At 42.6% G+C, this 21663-nt stretch overlaps 2 protein-coding genes across 2 annotated transcripts in view; one reads left to right on the forward strand and one right to left on the reverse strand.

The window, feature by feature from the left end:
• Window positions 1-4698: 4698 nt before the first annotated feature.
• Window positions 4699-8086, reverse strand: LOC118397890 (transcription factor E2F6-like). The gene is given in 3 exon segments (XM_035792748.2): window positions 4699-6018; window positions 6464-6704; window positions 8083-8086. Coding segments are annotated over 3 exon segments (417 nt in total). The 3' UTR covers window positions 4699-5846.
• A 1494-nt stretch (window positions 8087-9580) lies between these two features.
• Window positions 9581-21663, forward strand: part of LOC118398813 (lysophospholipid acyltransferase 2-like) — an 82861-nt gene continuing 70778 nt past the window's right edge. The window contains exon 1 of the mRNA XM_052471231.1: window positions 9581-10224. Within this exon, the coding sequence (XP_052327191.1) occupies window positions 10138-10224 (87 nt within the window). The 5' untranslated portion in view covers window positions 9581-10137. The remainder of the gene's footprint in view (window positions 10225-21663) is intronic.

Here is a 21663-nt window from a genome sequence, read left to right on the forward strand (position 1 = left end):
CTACAATCACCTGACCACAACCCAATTGAGATGGTTTTGGATGAGTTGGACCAAAAAGCAGCCAACAAGTGCTCAGCATATGTGGGAACTCCTTCAAGACTGTTAGAAAAATATTCATCATGAATGTGGTTGAGAGAATGCCAAGAGTGTGCAAAGCTGTCATCAAGGCAAAGGGTGACTCCTTTGAAGAATCTAAAATATATTTGATTTAACACTTTTCTTGTGTGTTATAGTTTCGGCGTCTTCACTATTATTCTACAATGTAGAAAATAGTAAAAATAAATAAAAACCATTGAATGAGTAGATGTCCAAACATTTGACTGGTACTATATATAAAAAGTATACACACACACAAGTTTATTCATATGAGGATACATTTTAAGTGTTCTCTTCTTTAGTAATAACAGACTGTTTTAACATTGGAAAGACAAACAAAAGTAAAACTTTCAAAAGAAAATGTAAAACATGGTCAGATTATTTTTTTAAACAAAAACAAAGAACATATACACATTATGTTCCAATCCAGTAGTTTACATGATGATCCTGCTTTAGACACTGATCAAATCCACAGTTCTGCGGGAACTGGGGGTACTGAGGGGGCTGCACAATTAGGGTTGCAAAGGGTCGCAAACATTCAGGGAAATTTCCAGAAGTTTCCATGGGAAGTTAAGCCCTGGAATTTGGGGAATTTTGCTTAAATTCATAAAAAGTTTGCTTATAACAGTGAACCTTTTTTTGTGGGATACACCTAAGACAATTCTAGGTTTTGTGGCATATTTTGGTTAAACTATCCCCAATTTAATGGATTTGCAACCCTCTGCAAGCACAGTGCAATCTTCCATCACATGTGAAAGATCTTGAGAATCAGCTGTACACTAATGAGATGCTATTGAGCCCACACTACTACCACTGTCTGAGCCAAGGACTACATGCCTTCTAGTAGCCTACAGCAAAGTGTGTTTAAATAATTTCTAACTTAACAATTTCTGCTAGTTAGTTCTTGCTACCATGTGGGTTTTTAGCTTGCTTGAGCCTGATAACTGAGGAGTGTTAATTCATCTGTTTCCATACATGTTTAATTTTAAAACACGTACCTTACAAATGAGTTGTTTAATCAAACTGCTTAACTATTTATCTGCACATGGAATTGTATTTGTTTATTTTTTTCCTCATTTTTTTCCTAATCTTTACAGGAAAATGTCACAGGCACTATCTGATGTGTGGAGAGATTTCACTGCAGATAATGTAGAAGGATAGGCTGTGTACATTTGCAAATACTGTGCCAAATCATATGTGAAGAATGCAACAAAGATGCAGAATCATCTGGCCAAGTGCATAAAGTTCCCTCAGCGCTCACAACAAGCAACCTCTGAGAAAAGTCCCTCTACTTCTATTCAAGGTGAAAATGATGAATCGGACACCTTATTGATAGCAACAGCTCATGGTCCTCTTGGAATCAGAAGTTTTTTTGATTCATTGGAGGAACGTAGTCAGAGAAATGCTGATGAATGTCTTGCTCGAGCTGTGAATGCAACTGGTTCACCTCTGATGCTCACAGGCAATGTCTATTGGACAAGATTTCTGAATGTTCTTCGCCCAGCATACACCCCTCCAACCAAACATCTACTCATTTTCTGGATGCAGAGTTCAAGTGAAGGTCAAGCAAATCATAGAGAAAGCCGACTGTATTGCAATCATGAAGACCTCTGCCTGAAGCCCATACACGCTGCAGCGTACATGTTGGACCCCAAGTATGCTGGCAAGAGCATCCTGTCTGGTGCAGAGATGAACAAGGCCTATGGTGTCATCACTACCGTGTCTTGCCACCTTGGCAATCTGGCGAAGTACACTTCCAAGCAAGGGCTTTGGGATGGAGATGCAATACGGTAGTCGTGCCAACATATCTCATCAGCCACCTGGTGGAAGGGACTTTGTGGATCTGAGGCCCTTTCCCCTGTTAACTCAAAACTAAATATGTATAAAAATAAAGCGTGCAATTTAATAACCTACGTGTTCTTTTTACAATCCATTCCTTAACTTTGCTATAATCCTTGGGATTTTACACAGAGAAATTATTACAAAAATGGACAAAAACGGTCTCTTCCTAAAATTACAATGGCAGAATGTGGAATCTGTCAGTCCGAACAGTGAGACAAAAACGGTCTCTTCCTAAAATTACAATGGCAGAATGTGGAATCTGTCAGTCCGAACAGTGAGACAGAAACGTTCAATGAGGACAGTGTGACGCCAGACTATCCACTCTGTACAGCATTCTGTGATGCAGAGGTCCCTACAGGAGAGAAATTAACAGTTGATTTGGACTACACCAAAACATCAATGTTTATACCTTTCTTTTGTGAGGTAACTGACCTCATTTGATACAGCATCTCACAAACCTATTTTATAGTTAACAGCTCCCTCTGGTGAACATATTGGGGAGCACATTCAATGTTCCAATCCAATCATGGCATAATATCCCTTTCTTACAGAGTAGGATATCTCAAGGAAGGAAGTAATGTACTTTACATATAGGTAAATTAATATCTAGGGCACCTAATAAAGCTTAACAATTGATGAATTTGACTGATTGAAAAGCACAGCTGTTTGTTATCTGTGTGCAGAACATGATCTCTCCTCCAAAACTAGAAAGTCTGGTCTTTCTACTTCCCTGTGTGTCACACTGAGGCCCGCCCAGCCCACAGGTCAACACTTTGATTGGTCCCCTGCCTCCCTTCAGGTGGATCTAGATGCCGTTCTAAAATGGAAACAATTCAATAAACTGATCAATTCAGCCAATCAACATCAGACTCAGTGGTTTAGAATTGTACATATTCTGCAAATGTTAAGTTTGTGTCAGTGCATCATTAATGAATAAGTATGCATATACAGCCACAGAGTGGTGTTGTGTTCATTAGGCACGAAACGGAAGAAAACCGTGGAAACGGAAACGTACTATATTAGCTTGTACAATAAGAAACGCCAGTTTTCATTGCACCACATTTTGCTACGGTGTACCCTAATGAACACGACCCAGGTCTGTAAAGCAGGTTTATGTTTGGCCCTCCTTACTGTACCTCCTTGGGTGTGGGCAGCTCCAGCTTGATCTTCTCCGGGGCCTTAATGGCAACGACCGTCAGCTCCTGGAACACCTTGATACACCACTGATGTCTTGGTGGGTCACGAATGTGCAGAGGCAATTAAAGAGGATACAACAGCAGGACACAAATTGTTTGTACTTTAGGACTGGTGACTGTTTCCGCAGTGCAATCGTAACGGGCATAATCCTAACATTGTGTCCCAAAATGTTGGTTAATTCACAGCGTAAATCTAAGAATTGACTTCCTTATTTTTTTGACAGTATTTTATTATCAGTCTGCATTTTGCTAATTTTGGGTTGTGTCTCCTTATCTACTATTCTCAGTGTTGTTAGCTTCTTAAAATACCAGTGTTTGTACCATGTAAAAGGTGGTGCTAGTGTTTGAAAAAAGGCTGTCCTGCTCCTCTCCTCTGGTGCTAGTATTCAGACCCTTTACTCAGTTGAAGCATCTTTGGCAGCGATTACAGCCTCAAGTCTTCTTTTGTATAACGCTACAAGCTTGGCACATCTGTATTTGGGGAGTTTCTCCCATTCTTCTCTGTAGATCCTCTCAAGCTCTGTCAGGTTGGATGGGGAGCATAGCTGCACAGCTATTTTCAGGTTTCTGCAGAGATATTCAATCAGGTTCAAGTCCGGGCTCTGGCTGGGCCACTCAAGGATATTCAAAGACTTGTCCCGAAGCCACTCCTGCATCGTCTTAGCTGTGTGCTTAGGGTCGTTGTCCTGTTAGAAGGTGAACCTTCACCCCAATCTGAGGTCCTGAGCGCTCCGGAGCAGGTTTCATCAAGGATCTCTCTGTACTTTGCTCCATTCATCTTTCCCTCATCCTGACTAGTCTCCCAGTCCCTGCCATTGAAAAAAAAATCGCCACAGCATGATACTGTCACCACCATGCGTCACTGTAGGGATGGAGCTTTCCTCCAGACGTGACGATTGGCATTCAGGCCAAATAGTTCAATCTTGGTTTCATCAGACCAGAGAATTTTGTTTCTCATGTTATGAGAGTCCTTTAGGTGTCTTTTGGCAAACTTCAAGCGGGCTGTTGTGTGCCTTTTACTGAGGAGTGGCTTCCGTCTGGCCACTCTACCACAAATGCCTGATTGGTGGAGTGCTGCAGAGATAGCTGTCCTTCTGGAAGGTTCTCCCATCTCCACAGAGTGACCATCGGGTTCTTGGTCACCTCCTTGATCAAGACCCTTCTCCCCAGATTGCTTAGTTTGGATGGGCGGCCAGCTCTAGGAAGAGTCTCGGTGGTTCCAAACACCCTCCATTTAAGAATGATGGAGGACAATGTATTCTTGGGGACCTTCAATGCTGCAGACATGTTTTGGTACCCTTCCCAAGATCTGTGCCTCGACACAATCCTGTCTCGGAGCTCTATGGACAATTCCTTCGACCTCATGTCTTGGTTTTTGCTCTGACATGCACTGTCAACTATATAGACAGGTGTGTGCCTTTCCAAATCATGACCAATCAGTTTAATTAATCACAGGTGGACGCCAATCAAGTTGTAGAAACATCTCAAGGAGGATCAATGGAAACAGGATGCACCTGAGCTCAATTTAGAGTCACATAACAAAGGGTCTGAATACTTCTGTAAATAAGGAATATCTGTTTTTATTTTTAATACATTTGAAAATGTTTTCACTTTGTCATTATTTGGTATTATGTGCAGATTGATGAGGAACCATTTAAAATCTATTTTAGAATAAGGCTGTAACGTTACAAAATGTGGAAAAAGGGAAGGGTTCTGAATACTTTCCGAATGCACTGTGTAGCGGGTGAGGGCATTCACAGCCGACTGCTCAGATGGGGGAGGGCATTCACAGCCGACTGCTCAGACGGGTGAGGGCATTCACAGCCGACTGCTCAGATGGGGGAGGGCATTCACAGCCGACTGCTCAGACGGGTGAGGGCATTCATAGCCGACTGCTCAGACGGGGGAGGGCATTCATAGCCGACTGCTCAGATGGGGGAGGGCATTCATAGCCGACTGCTCAGACGGGTGAGGGCATTCATAGCCGACTGCTCAGATGGGGGAGGGCATTCATAGCTGACTGCTCAGACGGGTGAGGGCATTCACAGCCGACTGCTCAGATGGGGGAGGGCATTCATAGCCGACTGCTCAGACGGGTGAGGGCATTCATAGCCGACTGCTCAGATGGGGGAGGGCATTCATAGCCGACTGCTCAGATGGGGGAGGGCATTCACAGCCGACCGCTCCGACAGGCTAGGGCATTCACAGCCGACCGCTCCGACGGGCGAGGGCATTCACAACCGACCGCTCCGACGGGCGAGGGCATTCACAGCCGACCGTTCCGACGGGCGAGGGCATTCACAGCCGACCGTTCCGACGTGCGAGGGCATTCACAGCCGACCGTTCCGACGTGCGAGGGCATTCACAGCCGACCGTTCCGACGTGCGAGGGAATTCACAGCCGACCGCTCCGACGTGCGAGTGCATTCACAGCCGACCGCTCCGACGTGCGAGTGCATTCACAGCCGACCGCTCCGACGGGCGAGGGCATTCACAGCCGACCGCTCTGACGGGTGAGTGCATTCACAGCCGACGCTCCGACGTGCGAGGTCATTCACATCCGACGCTCCGACGTGCGAAGTAATTCACAGCCGACCGCTCAGACGGCGAGGGCATTCACAGCCAACCGCTCAGACGGGCGAGGGCCTACCAGCCGACCACTTTTACATGGTCCTTCTAGACGGATTTAGTGACCAACAGTTTTTTACAGTGTTTATGTTCTAAAATGATATTCTCTGTTGTCTAGGCTGTCCATCATGTCAAAGAGCTGCTGTGCACAGGTCTTGATGAGCTCATCCAGACTTTCCTCCACCGTCTTCAGGTTCTGCAGCTCCCGCTAAAACCTCTGCTTCGGCCCCACAAAACTGGTGACTGGACACGGACCTCTGGGGAGGGAGAGGATGATACCACACTCAGTTATAGAATACAGACAAACCCCTTGCTACCATGCAGGGTGATCTGGTCTTGGTATTTTATTAGGTTCCCATTAGCTGTTGTGAAAGCAGTAGCTACTCTTCCTAAGGTCCACACAAAACATGACATAACACAGAACATTAATAGACAACAACAGCTCAAGGACAGGAGTCACATATTAATTAGGGAACGCAGTAGAAGACGTTTCTAAACGTTTTGCAACTGAAGAAGAAAATTTGTCTTTCTTACTGGACAAGTTCAGGTCCTAGTCCCTCCCTATTTCAATCTGTTTTCTTCCATTTGGTGCCTAATGAATACCACCCTGCATGAACACATCCTATCAAAACAGACAAATAAGCACAGAAGGTGGGAGCACAGACTGGCAAAGAGCTTGTGTGTTGAAACCGCAGTACTCACAACCACTTGATCTTGTTGGCAGATTGTTTCTGAATAAGGTTGGTCCACTCCAGGCAGTTGGTGAGGTCATAGACCCTCGGTTTGCTTGTGATGAGGTTCTTTGCCGCGAGGTTAAGGTCTATGAAACCATGATGGATGCCACGCAACAGCCTTAGGAACTTCTTGGTCAACAGAGCCAGGGACAGATCCTGGAGGACAAATGGTGTGTCCAGTAGCACTGGATCGGGTTCAGTGGCACTGGCTACAGTAGGGAAAAGGTCAATATTTTATCAAAGCCAAAACAACATTGATTTAACATTATCTGCATCCCAAATGGGACCCTATTCCCTACATACACTGAGTTTACAAAACATCAGGAACACCTTCCTGATATTGAGTTGCACTCCTTTTGCCCTCAGAACAAATCGGCCACATATACGTGTTTAGCAGATGTTATTATAGGTGTAGTGAAATGCTTGTGCTTATAGCTCCGACAGTGCAGTAATATCTAACAAGTAATATCTAACAATTACACAACATATACCAAAAACACACAAATCTAGTAAAGGAATGGAATTAAGAATACAAAAATATATGGACGAGCAATGTCAGAGCGGCATAGAACAAGATACAGTAGAATAATATAGGATACTGTATATACATATGAGATGGGTAATGCAAGATATTTAGACATTATTATAATATATGTTCATGTATTTAACTAGGCAGGTCAGTAAAGAACAAATTCTTATTCACAATGACGGCCTGTGTGTAGAAAGCATTCCAAGGGATGGTGGCCCATGTTGACCCCAATGCTTCCCACAGTTGTGTCAAGCTGGCTGGATGTCCTTTGAGTGGTGGACCATTTTGATACACACGGGAAACTGTACCCCGTTCAAAGGCACTTCAATCTTTTGTTTTGCCATTGACCCTCAATGACACACATACACAATCCATGTCTCAATTGTCTGAAGGCTTAAAAATCCTTCTCTAACCCGTCTCCTCCCCTTCATCTACACTGATTGAAGTGGATTTAACAAGAGACATCAATAAGTGATCATAGATATCACCTAGATTCACCTGGTCAGTCTATGTCATGGAAAGAGCATGTTTTGAACACTATATATTCTAGTACTTTAGTTAGCTAATAGCCATTCACTGTATCTTGATTATAAAAGTAAACCACTGTGTTTTATGGATTTAGTGGTAGTTATATCTGGATATGAAAATAAACTACTCTTGTACTACCAAGTGTTTTGTACACTCAGTGTAGTGCACTAAATAGGGCATAGGATGCCATTAGCAATGCAGGCAGCCTTTTGGGGGCCCTAAGCGAGATTTTGTTGTCCCCACCCCCACTACAAAACATTTTAGTGGCCCTGTCTCTTGATGGCGGAGAGAAAAACAATACATTTTAAAGTGAATTTCCTGCAATTCTGAACATTTTGCCATGGGGAGAAGAGACATTTTTGCAATTTTATGACAAATTTCATGCAATTCTACTCATTTTGCCATAGGGCACAGCATTTTTTTTTTTTTTACAGTTTTACAGCTAATCTCCTACAATTCTACCCATTCTCCATGTGGTGGAAATATATTTTTTTTTAACCAGTTTTACAGCTAATCTCCTACAATTCTACCCATTCTCCATGTGGTGGCAAGACATTTTGACCAGTTTGAAAGCGGTTGCTTAGCGGCCTGGGGCCCTAAACAACCACTTATGTCACTTATGCCTGGAGGCGGCCCTGGATGTAGGAATTGTACAAGGCAAGGAAGTGTCAAATGGTCATTCAACGCCAGGTCGATTTGGTATAATAATAGATTTTCAGTAATGATGATCACACATACCTTGTCTTGTCTTTGTCTTGGTGCTTTCAACCAGTTCACAGGACCTAGACTGAAGAGGGATACAAACAACAACAACCACTTAAGTGCCAAGTTGCAAACAGGTTGTATGTTTTTGAATATTTTTGTTATCATGTACAGGCGTCCTTCTTTACACTCTGTCATTTAGGTTAGTATTGTGGAGTAACTACAATGTTGTTGATCCATTCTCAGTTCTCTCATATCACAACCAATAAACTCTAACTGTTTCATAGTGAAATCCCTGAGCCGTTTCCTCCTTCTCCGGTAACTGGGTTTGGAAGGACATCTGTATCTTTGTAGTGACTGGGTGTATTTATACACCATCCATAGCCTAATTAATAACTATCATGATCAAAGAGATATTCAGCGTCTGCTATTTTTTGTTTTTACACATCTACCAATCAGTGCCCTTTTTTTGTGAGGCATTGAAAAACCTCCCTGGTCTTTGTGGTTTAATCTGTGTTTGAAATTCACTACTCGATTGAGGGACCTTACAATTGTCTGTATGTGTGGGGTACAGAGTTGGGGTAGTCATTCCAAAATCATGTTAACCACTACTACTGAACACAATGAGTCCATGCAACTTATGCGATTTATTAAAAAGGCCTACGACTACAATCATTGCGATAAGAAAGCTATCAAAGTAATCATGAGCGTATCCTCCCGTGCTTAGCCGTTGCAACATCTTCATCCACGAATTCCTCCTCGCCCACGGGCTGATCAGATTTAGTGGTCCGTCGAGATATGGTGGCATGATAGGAATGGCATCATCGCTTATTCCAAGTGGCGGTATGTGGTCTGTCAGAAAGTGTTTTTCACATATGATGTGCTCCTCCGTTGAATCCTACTTTTCCGTATTTCGCAGGGCAGCAAGGCACACTTCTATTCGAGTCTGGTCCTTAGGAAAATGTCAAAACCTCTTAGGTCGATTCGGAAACGCTCCTTTATTATTGTCGCTTCGATTAGGATACCCCAGAACCACGCATTTCACCATAGCCAAATGTATTTGACGACCACCAGCTACATTCGAACGTTTTGTAGCTAAATTATAAATTATAAATTATTATTAATATTATTAAATCACGTTTGTTTGTTTATCTCAAATTCACGTTTCTTGGAGAGGAAAATATTATTTTCAAAGCCGGATGAACGTAAGCCAATGAAAATGTTAAAAAAGCAAAGGAATGCGGGATTACGTCTTCCTTGTATGATTTTATGAAATAGTGTCGTTTCCGATATTTCTGTTCCGCCACCTGCAGGATTGGGGTGAATAATAAGTGTTTCCCTTAGGGGACGAGAAGAGAAGACGGCAGCGCAGCATCTTATTTTGCGTTCAGTAAACTGTGCGCGAGGTATGTAGCCGAGCATCTGCGCAACGAGCACGGCGCACCTGAGTTTAATATAATATTTCGAGTCCGCTATTTATAAAGAAAAATACATATATTTTAGACTACAGGAAAAATGAAAATAACATGTGTAAAAAGCCTATTTCAACTGAAAACAGAATAAAAGAACAACTTAGGCCTTTCTTATTTGAATTCAGTGGCACTTGGGCCTATTTTGTCTAGCCTTTACATTGGATTATGGTGCTGATATTTTCGCAAACCATTGCGTAGAGCGGGAATGAGTCGAATCCTTCCCCGCCCATATTATGGTTGATTTGGGAAGTATTTGCGCCTAGACGGTGCTGTAGCGCAACCGACAGCCAGTAGTGGCCAGCAGCAAACAGCAGCAGCTACAGCGGTGGATGTAGGATCAGAGTCGGGGCGAATCTAGGATTCACTGTCAGAGGGGAAGAAGAGCAGAGGATTCTCTCAACGTTCTGAATCATGGCTACTGAAACCGTGTCCCCGGCGTGCACTGGATCCAGTTTGCTGCAACCCATAAGCGAAATCATCAATCTTCCTCTCGACCAGGTAAATAGGTTAATTCTTGTTACTTCTACTTACGCTTTTTTTATTAGTATTTCTATCATTCGTCGCATGTCTAAAATCGCAGCAAAACCAACATTGTCTTTGATTCCTCACTATCAAACAACGGTATTGCCATTTTCCCCTCATAGGAAATCATGAATTTGGATTGGTTTGATACAATCGTTCAACACGTTGATGCCACATTGGCATAAGCGCACATCTCGCAATGATTGAATTAATTTAAAGGCCCCCTTTAAATGCCACAAATGTCACGTTTAGTCGACAATTAATCATCAGCCATACTTTTAAATAGTCTCTTATTTGAACAAATGTGCCGCAGATGTCTGTGTTCAGGATATTTGGCTTGACTAGACTTGTCTACAATAACCCTAGATTTGGATTTACAGTTGACATTGGCCTCTTACTGATCGGGCTATAATGTAACCAGTTTTATTTTACGCACAAAATAAATGACACATTTTCAAGTAGCCTAATCACAGCTGTAGAATAGGCCTATGTGTTTTGCTGCCAGTGCCAAATCAATCTGAATTTATCATTAAGCATGCTTTCAGTTATTACCATCGTCTACTCCTTGCAATGGTTTTCACATAGGCCCATTCAGGTGACCTGTATATGCAAATGCTATAGTCTCACTTGTCATTAGAAGACGTCGAAGAACACTCAGATTACATAGCCTACCCCGACCACAAGCAGCTTTACTTTACATGTGAAGCCCATCCCATGCAAATATTAAATCTGCAGCACCCACTCTTACAATCTACTGTATACAAGATTTGCATCTGAAAAATATCAATGGAAAAGTCTCTGATAATTTCCCACTAATCTGTTCACATTCATAACCAACCAAGTTTGAATCCATGCTCATTTATGTAATGTGGCACATTCATATATTTATCTAATGCGACAACCATTTAAGTTAAATGCTGTAATGCTGCTTTGCCCAAACTTGGTCAAAAGTAGTGCACTATAAATTGCCTGGCTACCCATCCACATCGCTCCGGCCAACTGTTGTTTCTTCTCCACGATGAGTCTGGATTTGCCTCCTTCCCTGACGATTTCTAGAATGTGAACACATTCTGACCATTCTGATTGGTCCCAGAAACCAACAACATTATCCATTTTGATACTCTGATTGGTTAGAGGTGATCCAATTGCTGATTTAAAAGAATAAAATACATTTGCAATGCAAATCATTTTGAAGTTACACAAACTACTTCTATGATGGCAGTTTCAGAATGAATGTATCAATTGATAGAGCAGCAGAATTAAATTCAGGATGAGTCATCAGTCAACACTATAAAGAGAGTAGGGTGCCATTTCGGCACAACTCGAGGTTGTACTGTAGAACTCCTGTTTTTTCCTATTTAGCCAAAACAAGAGACCAAATGTACTGTATTGTGCTGTAAATTATCCCAGAACATCTCCGACAGTATTCATGAAGGGAACGTGACCACAACAGTGAGTCGTCTGAACAAACTTCAATTCCTCTTAATACTCCTCTAGAGGTAACAGGTGTGTTTGTTTGGCGACTTCACTGAGCGAGCTCTATAGATATTTCCATTGGTGTTTTCTCTTGCCAGTTTCACGCTAAAGGTTAGACTCGGATAATACTGTAGTGGCTTGGGTATTTTCTATCCACATTGTCCTTTCCAGCACAGTTTCAGAAACTGTTGGAAGCGTAACCAGGCCAGTCTAGTACAGCTCGGCTTGGTTACTTAACATTATAAACTGGGTGGTTTGAGCCCTGAATGCTGATTGGCTGACAACCGTGGTATATCAGGCCGTAAACCACGGGTATGACACAACATTGATTTTTACTGATCTAATTACGTTGTTAACCAGTTTATAATAACACTAAGGCACCTCTAGGGTTTTTGGTATATGGCCAATATCCACGGCTAAGGGCTGTTCGTATGCCTAGATAAAGCCCTTAGCCGTGGATATTGGCCAAATACCACACCCCCTTGCCTAACTATACTTTCATAGTATTTAAATGGAGCTACTACTCTACAGAAAGCTCTGATGACACAAGTTGTTAATAAACAAATAAGTAATCAGGTTCTCTAGGCATTAATATGAGCTCTGGTCTCCAGCTGATCATGTAACATTACTCCCTCTTCCATAGATACTGAGCCTAAGCTACAGGCTACAGATCTGTGGTTCACCACTTCACAACTGAATGCAAAGATGCATCAGGCCCTATCAGTTGTTGTAGCCTAGCACCATTGCTACATTCCAGGATGACATAGCCCCAAAATACAGTTGTAACTAAAATTCTCTTTGACTTTGAGATGTAGGAAATTATATTTGCCTTAGAAATTCCACAGCACTGTGAGAGTCAGGAAGTCAGTCAGGGGCTGCGGTACAATCCATCAGAGAGTAGCTATAGTAGTAGTTATGTTCCCCCTAGTAACAGCATGGTGTTTTGACGACACCCTCAAGTGATGTTACTGTGGAAACGACTTTCTAGAAAGGAGAAGGAACCAAAAAAGGAGTGGCTCCAGGGATCTTCCTGTGGTCTAGGTGGTCTGAGCAGGATTCATTTCTGACTTCTATGTTGAAACGAAACACAGAGTGTGTCCCAAATGGCTGCCTATTCCCTTTATAGTGCACTACTTTGACCAGAGCCCACAGTGTGGTTTCTGCGTAGCCATACAGCCACACAGTCATTGTAAGCTGATTTAGTGTAAGGGATTTGTCCAGGGGGAAAAGGTTATCTGCAGCTCTAAGTTCTAGGCCTCCTAGCTCTTACTATGCAAACCCCGACCAGGGGCAGAAGACTTCATAATATCAGTGGGATAACAACACTCGGGCCTGCCATACCAAAAAACACAGGCTGCGTCCCAAATGGCACTCTCTTCCCTGTACACAGTCAAATCGTTTTTTTACCAGAGCCCTATGGAAGAAGTGCGTTATATAGGTAATAGGGTGCCATTTGGGACAAACACACACATTCCTGCCTAACCCCAGTGATAGTAATAGGTTACTATCACTGAAAGAGAATACGTTACATTGTTTCTTTAACTTTAATGGCACCAGCTAGGCAGCCTTTGGTGTTCAGGGGCTTTATGTGTCTAGCGTCTCAGAGTAGGAGTGCTCATCTAGGATCAGGTCCCTCCGTGTTTATTTAATCTTATTAATTGTGATCTAAAAGACTAAACTGATCAGCATTCTAAGACACTTCATACATATGGCTCCAAAGCTGTGGTTTAATGGCTCTGCTTTCTCTATGGAAGTTGACTGTGGTACTTTAGGCCAACTTCGTTGCCGATACTTTCACACATGCAGTGACACATCCTGAATGTGACATGTGTCACAAGCGTTGCTGTCAAACTTTTGCTGTGAATATTTTAGCAAGCAGAGGACCTCAGGCATATTGCATTAGCTGTGTGTGGCTGAGTGTGCGTGTGCATGTGTGCGAATGCGTGTGCGTGAGAGAGAATCCTTTGTGCCAAGACATAAATGGTGGTCTTCCCAATCAAGAGTTTTGGCCTGAGTTTACTGCCCAACACCCTGGGGGCTCAATGAGGAGGAATGCCCCGGGAGTAGAGTATGGTTATCTGGCAGTGCCTGCATCCCAAATGGGACGCTGGCACTATTCCCGATATAGTGCACTAATTTTCACCAAAACCCTATTCCATATATATGGGCCCTGGTCCAAAGTGGTGCACTAAATAGGGAATAGAGTGTCATTTGGAACACAACCAGTGTGTGCTGTTAACTATGGAGATGTAACCAACTGAATGAAAAACATGGAGTTAATAATGCTGACATTCTATTAACTCCAGTCAATCCAGATTCCCCTCCCATTAAAACATTCAAAATGTGTTGTAGGCCTATGAGTTTGGTGAGTGAATACCAGAGTCAGCTAATTTGTTCCTTCCATTGAGGGTTCGGCTGAGGTTAGTTTACATGGGACCATGGGACTGGGTGTTCCTCTCTCTGCAGGGTTGGGAGCAGATGGATCTGGTTGTGTCACAAATGGCACCCTATTCCCTATTTAGTGCAACAAATTAGGCCTGTAGGTCCCTACGTAGGGAATAGGGTGCCGTTGGGGATGGAGCTTATATAGGAGTGTATAGGACACTAGGGCCTCACAGGGTATCTCTTTAGGGGAGCTGACTCAATGACGACAGGGACCACGATCCTCTGGGTTTAATATGGCTGATGGCTGGCTGACGGTATAAAAGCGGGATGACTGAGAGGCTTCACGAACACACCTGGTGTCCAACGAAATAAACATCACTTTGTTTGACAGGTTTTAACTAGCGCCATGCTCCTGTTTTTGCCAGCTAGCCAGCATAAACTATCTATGTGAGAAGGGCTCATCGGGATGACTAACTGAACTGAATCCATTTGTCTCCACTCGACTCAGTTGGGCGACATACACTACCAGTCAAAAGTTTGGACACGTACTCATTTCAGGGGTTTTCTTTATTTTTTACTATTTTCTACATTGTAGGATAGTATTGAATACATCAAAACTATGAAATAACACACACAGAGTCATGTAGTAAACAAAAAAGTGTTAAACAAATCAAAATATTTTATATTTGAGATTCTTCAAAGTAGCCACCCTTTGCCACTCTTGGCATTCTCTCAACCAGCTTCATGAGGTAGTAACCTGGAATGCATTTTAATTAACAGGTGTGCCTTGTTAAAAGTTAATTTGTGGAATTTCTTTCCTTCATGCTTTTGAGCCATTCAGTTGTGTTGTGACAAGGTAGGGGTGGTATACAGAAGATAGCCCTATTTGGTAAAAGATTAAGTCCATATTATAGCTAGAACAGCTCAAATAAGTAAAGAGAAACGACAGTCCATCATTACTTTAAGTCATGAAGGTCAGTCAATCTGGAAAATTTCATAAACTTTGAAAGTTACTTCAAGTGCAGTCGCAAAAACCATCAAGCTCTATGATGAAACTGGCTCTCATGAGTCCCGCTGCAGGAAAGGAAGGCCCAGAGTTACCTCTGCTGCAGAGGATAAGGTCATTAGAGTTACCAGCCTCAACAATTGCAACCCAAATAAATGCTTCACAGAGTTCAAGTAACAGACCCGTCTCAACCTACCTGACACCCTAGACCCACTCCAATTTGTTTACCGCCCAAATAGGTCCACAGACGACTCAATCTCAACCACACTGCACACTGCCCTAACCCATCTGGACAAGAGGAATACCTATGTGAGAATGCTGTTCATCGACGACAGCTCAGCATTTAACACCATAGTACCCTCCAAACTCATCATCAAGCTCCAGACCCTGGGTCTCGACCCCGCCCTGTGCAATTGGGTACTGGACTTCCTGACGGGCCGCCCCCAGGTGGTGAGGGTAGGTAATAACATCTCCACCCTGCTGATCCTCAACACAGGGGCCCCACAAGGGTGCGTTCTGAGCCCTCTCCTGTACTCCCTGTTCACCCACGACTGCGTGGCCATGCACATCTCCAACTCAATCATCAAGTTTGCGGACGACACTACAGTGGTAGGCTTGATTACCAACAACGATGAGACGGCCACAGGGAGGAGGTGAGGGCCCTCGGAGTGTGGTGTCAGGAAAATAACCACACACTCAACGTCAACAAAACAGAGGAGATGATTGTGGACTTCAGGAAACAGCAGAGGGAGCACCCCCCTATCCACATCGATGGGACAGTAGTGGAGAGGGTAGTAAGTTTTAAGTTCCTCGGCGTACACATCACGGACAAACTGAATTGCTCCACCCACACAGACAGCACCGTGAAGAAGGCGCAGCAGCGCCTCTTCAACCTCAGGAGGCTGAAGAAATTCGGCTTGTCACCAAAAGCACCCACAAACCTCTACAGATGCACAATCGAGAGCATCCTGTCAGGCTGTATCACTGCCTGGAACGACAACTGCTCCGCCCACAACCACAAGGCTCTCCAGAGGGTAGTGAGGTCTGCACAACGCATCACCGGGGGCAAACTACCTGCCCTCCAGGACACCTACACCACCCAATGTTACAGGAAGGCCATAAAGATCATCAAGGACAACAACCACTAGAGCCACTGCCTGTTCACCCCGCTATCTTCCAGAAGGCGAGGTCAGTACAGGTGCATTAAAGCTGGGACCGAGAGACTGAAAAACAGCTTTTATCTCAAGGCCATCAGACTGTTAAACAGCCACCACTAACATTGAGTGGCTGCTGCCAACACATTGACTCAACTCCAGCCACTTTAATAATGGGAATTGATGGAAATTCATGTAAAATATATCACTAGCCACTTTAAACAATGCTACTTAATATAATGTTTACATACCCTACATTACTCATCTCATATGTACATGTATATACTGTACTCTATATCATCTACTGCATCTTTATGTAATACATGTATCACTAGCCACTTTAAACTATGCCACTTTGTTTACATACCCTACATTACTCATCTCATATCTATATACTGTACTCTATACCATTTACTGCATCTTGCCTATGCCGCTCTGCACCATCACTCATTCATCGATCTTTATGTACATATTCTTTATCCCTTTACACTTGTGTGTACAAGGTAGTAGTTTTGGAATTGTTAGGTTAGATTACTCGTTGGTTATTACTGCATTGTCGGAACTATAAGCACAAGCATTTCGCTACACTCGCATTAACACCTGCTAACCATGTATATGTGACAAATAAATTTGATTTGATTTTTTTATTTGACATCAACTGTTCAGAGGAGACTGCGTGAATCAGGGTTTCATGGTTGAATTGCTGCAAAGAAACCACTACTAAAGGACACCAATAAGAAGAATAGACTTGATTTGGGCCAAGAAACATGAGCAATGAACATTAGAATGGTGGAAATCTGCCCTTTGGTCTGATGAGTCCAAATTTTGAGATTTTTGGTTCCATCTGTTGTCTTTGTGAGAGACAGTAGGTGAATGGATGATCTTCGCATGTGTGGTTCCCACCGTGAAGCATGGAGGAGGAGAGGTGATGGTGTGGGGGTGCTTTGCTGGTGACACTGTCTGTGATTTATTTTGAATTCAAGGCACACTTACCCAGCATAGCTACAACAGCATTCTGCAGAGATACGCCATCCCATCTGGTTTGTGCTTAGTGGGACTATCATTCGTTTTTCGACAGGGCAATGAACCAACACACCTCCAGGCTGTATAATGGATGATGGAGTGTTTCATCAGATGACCTGGTTGAGAGAATACCAAGAGTGTGCAAAGCTGTCATCAAGGCAAAGTGTGGCTACTTTGAAGAATCTAAAATCTATTTTCATTTTTTTTGTTTACTACATGATTCCATATGTATTATTTCATAGTTTTGATGTATTCACTATTATTCTACAATGTAGAAAATAGTGAAAATAATAAACTCTGTGTCCAAACTTTTGATTGGTACTCTACGTCATATATTTGTGTACCAGGTGTGTCCGTATTGCCTCTCCTGCAGGTTCAGCACTGGTCCATAAAAGGTGTAAGTGTGTATTCCTGGCTCCACAGGTCTTTGTTTTTAGGGCACCTTTTATGAGATTGATGAGCTAATTTATTGTAAAACATCATTCAGTTGGTGATTCAGCTTTAGCCTATGCTATTTAATGCACAGACAGTATGTTTTCTTTGGACATATAGGCCCTAGCTACATTAAGCTGAAATGGGAATCTCCCGTTTACTCTGGAATGTTCTTCTTCCATTTTTTGAAAAATGAAACTAAAAATGAAACCGTGAGGTTGTATAGAACAGCATGCTTCTGCTTTGAGAAGAAGTACTTTATGTGGAGGAGCTAATTAATTTAACAAACCTCCTGGGGTTGAGAATCTCTTTGATGTAGAAAGAGGTTTAGAGACAGCCATTAACCCTATATTATTACTCAGCATTTTCACTCACAAAAAGAGGGAGGAAAGTAGATATTATAGATGTTACAGGAAGTCTATCCAATTCCAGACAGTCTACTCCTGTGGTTAAGAGGTTGTTTTTTGTGCCTACCAGAACCGATATAGAGTGACTATAAATACTTAGGATTTATTACATGGCACTGGATCATTTTTCTAAAGGTAGTTCAAAACCTGCCACATTGCTTATGGATTCATGGGGCACTATGGTAACCTTCAATTTGAATAATCAACATAATCTGAGTACTAGTTTTTATAAATCAGCTTCGGTTTGATAACGTTCATGATTTTTCTTTGCCTACTGTGTTCTGTGTGTTATATACAGTGTGTTATATACAGTGTGTTCTGTGTGTTATATACAGTGTGTTCTGTGTTATATACAGTGTGTTATATACAGTGTGTTATATACAGTGTGTTCTGTGTGTTATATACAGTGTGTTATATACAGTGTGTTCTGTGTGTTATATACAGTGTGTTATGTACAGTGTGTTCTGTGTGTTATATACAGTGTATTATATACAGTGTGTTCTGTGTGTTATATACAGTGTGTTATATACAGTGTGTTCTGTGTGTTATATACAGTGTGTTCTGTCCAGTGGTGGAAAAAGTACCCAGTTGTCATACTTGAGTAAAAGTAAAGATACCATAATAGAAAATGACTCAAGTGAAGTGAAAGTCACTCAGTAAAATACTACTGGAGTCTAAAAGTATTTGTGTTTTAAATATACTTAAGTATCACAAGGTAATGTAATTGCTCAAATATACTTACATTACAAGTAAAACTATGGTGATGATATTCAAATTCCTTATATTAGGCAAACCAGATTTTCATGTACACAATTTTCATGTATTTTTTAAATGTATGGATAGCCAGGGGCATGCCCCAACAGACATAATTTACAAACTAAGCATTTGTGTTTAGTGAGTCCGCCAGGTCATAGGCAGTAGGGATGACCAGGGATGTTCTCTTGATAAGTGTGTGAATTCAACCAGTTTCCTGTCCTGCTAAGCATTCAAAATGTACTTTTGGATGTCAAGGAAAATGTATGGAGTAAAAAGTACATTGTTTTCTTCAGGAAGGTAGTGAAGTAAAAGTTTAAAAAAATATACCCACAAAAACTATTTAAGTAGTGCTTTAAAGTATTTTTACTTAAATACTGTACATTTCACCACTGGTTCTGTCTGTGTGGCAGGCCTACATGGGCATTTAGTTTGCTCACTGATTCTACTTGTCTGGTAGCTTGCTCAGCTGCTGTGCTCTTCTACATACAAAACCACTTCCTTCCCCCTGTGTCAGATGTTGAATCATAAATGGCACCCTATTCCCTATATAATGCACTACTTTTGACCATAGCCATGTGTGCCATGTTCAAAAGTAGTGCACTAAATAGAAAATAGGGTGCCATTTGGAACACAAACTCGAAATGTCTTCCTGGAAGAGGGCCAGAGAGGATACTGCAACAAGACTGGAATTTCCCCAGTTTCTCTGGTTCCTGAACTCCATCCATTCAGTATCACTAACCAGGTTTCCATCCAACCTTTTTATGCGAGTAAAGTGTGTGTCGGATAAATGTCATGACAGGCCTGATGGAAACATAACATTTATTTCCAAATGTCGACAAAACAAAACGCTAGACAAGGTGGGATCTTTTTGTATCTAAGATTAAGGCGCAACAGCGCCTCTTCAACATCAGGTGACTGAAGTAATTTGGCATGGACCCTTAGATCCTCAAGAAGTTATATAGCTGGCAACTGCCCCAACTTCAACTGCAGGGGGCAAGCTCCCTGTCCTCCAGGACATTTATGTCAGATTGGGTCTGAAGAATCCCTGGAAAATCGTCAAGAACTTCAGTCAACCGAGTCACGGACTATTCACTTTGTTACCATCTGGCAAAAGGTTTCGGAGCATCGGGTCTGCAACCATCAGGCGCCGAGACAGCTTCTACCACCAGGCCATCAGACAGCTGAACAGCTTACCCTAGCTTTTTAGCTGCTCAGACCTGCACCTCCGAGACGATCTGCACCTTAGATTTTTTGCACACATCCAACCCTTACACACACACACACACACACACACACACACACACACACACACACACACACACACACACATACAGTGGGGCAAAAAAGTATTTAGTCAGCCACCAATTGTGCAAGTTCTCCCACAAAGAGGAGAGAGGCCTGTAATTTTCATCATAGGTACACTTCAACTATGACAGACAAAATGAGGGAAAAAAATCCAGAAAATCACATTGTAGGATTCTAAATGAATCTATTTGCAAATGATGGTGGAAAATAAGTATTTGGTCAATAACAAACGTTTATGTTAATACTTTGTTATATACCCTTTGTTGGCCATGACAGAGGTCAAATGTTTTCTGTAAGTCTTCACAAGGTTTTCACACACTTGTTGCTGGTATTTTGGCCCATTCCTCCATGCAGATCTCCTCTAGAGCAGTGACGTTTTGGGGCTGTTGCTGGGCAACACAGACTTTCAACTCCCTCCAAAGATTTTCTATGGGGTTGAGACTGGCTAGGCCACTTCAGGACCTTGAAATACTTCTTACGAAGCCACTCCTTCGTTGCCCAGGCGGTGTGTTTGGGATCATTGTCATGCTGAAAGACCCAGCCACGTTTCATCTTCAATGCCCTTGCTGATGGAAGGAGGTTTTCACTCAAAATCTCACAATACATGGCCCCATTCATTCTTTCCTGTACACGGATCAGTCGTCCTGGTCCCTTTGCAGAAAAACAGCCCCAAAGCATGATGTTTCCACCCCCATGCTTCACAGTAGGTATGGTGTTCTTTGGATGCAACTCAGCATTCTTTGTCCTCCAAACACGACGAGTTGAGTTTTTACCAAAAAATTATATTTTGGTTTGATCTGACCATATGACATTCTCCCAATCTTCTTCTGGATCATCCAAATGCTCTCTAGCAAACTTCAGACGGGCCTGGACATGTACTGGCTTAAGCAGGGGGACACGTCTGGCACTGCAGGATTTGTGTCCCTGGCGGCGTAGTGTGTTACTGATGGTAGGCTTTGTTACTTTGGTCCCAGCTCTCTGCAGGTCATTCACTAGGTCCCCCCGTGTTTGCTCACCGTTCTTGTGATCATTTTGACCCCGCGGGGTGAGATCTTGCGTGGAGCCCCAGATCGAGGGAGATTATCAGTGGTCTTGTATGTCTTCCGTTTCCTAAAAATTGCTCCCACAGTTGATTTCTTCAAACCAAGCTGCTTACCTATTGCAGATTCAGTCTTCCCAGCCTGGTGCAGGTCTACAATTTTGTTTCTGGTGTCCTTTGACAGCTCTTTGGTCTTGGTCATAGTGGAGTTTGGAGTGTGACTGTTTGAGGTTGTGGTAAGGTGTATTTTATACTGATAACAAGTTCAAACAGGTGCCATTAATACAGGTAACGAGTGGAGGACAGAGGAGCCTCTTAAAGAAGAAGTTACAGGTCTGTGAGAGCCAGAAATCTTGCTTTTTTGTAGGTGACCAAATACTTATTTTCCACCATAATTTGCAAATAAATTCATTAAAAATCCTACTATGTGAT

Source organism: Oncorhynchus keta, chromosome 19 (genome assembly GCF_023373465.1).
Source record: "Oncorhynchus keta strain PuntledgeMale-10-30-2019 chromosome 19, Oket_V2, whole genome shotgun sequence".
Classification (NCBI taxonomy): Eukaryota; Metazoa; Chordata; class Actinopteri; order Salmoniformes; family Salmonidae; genus Oncorhynchus; species Oncorhynchus keta.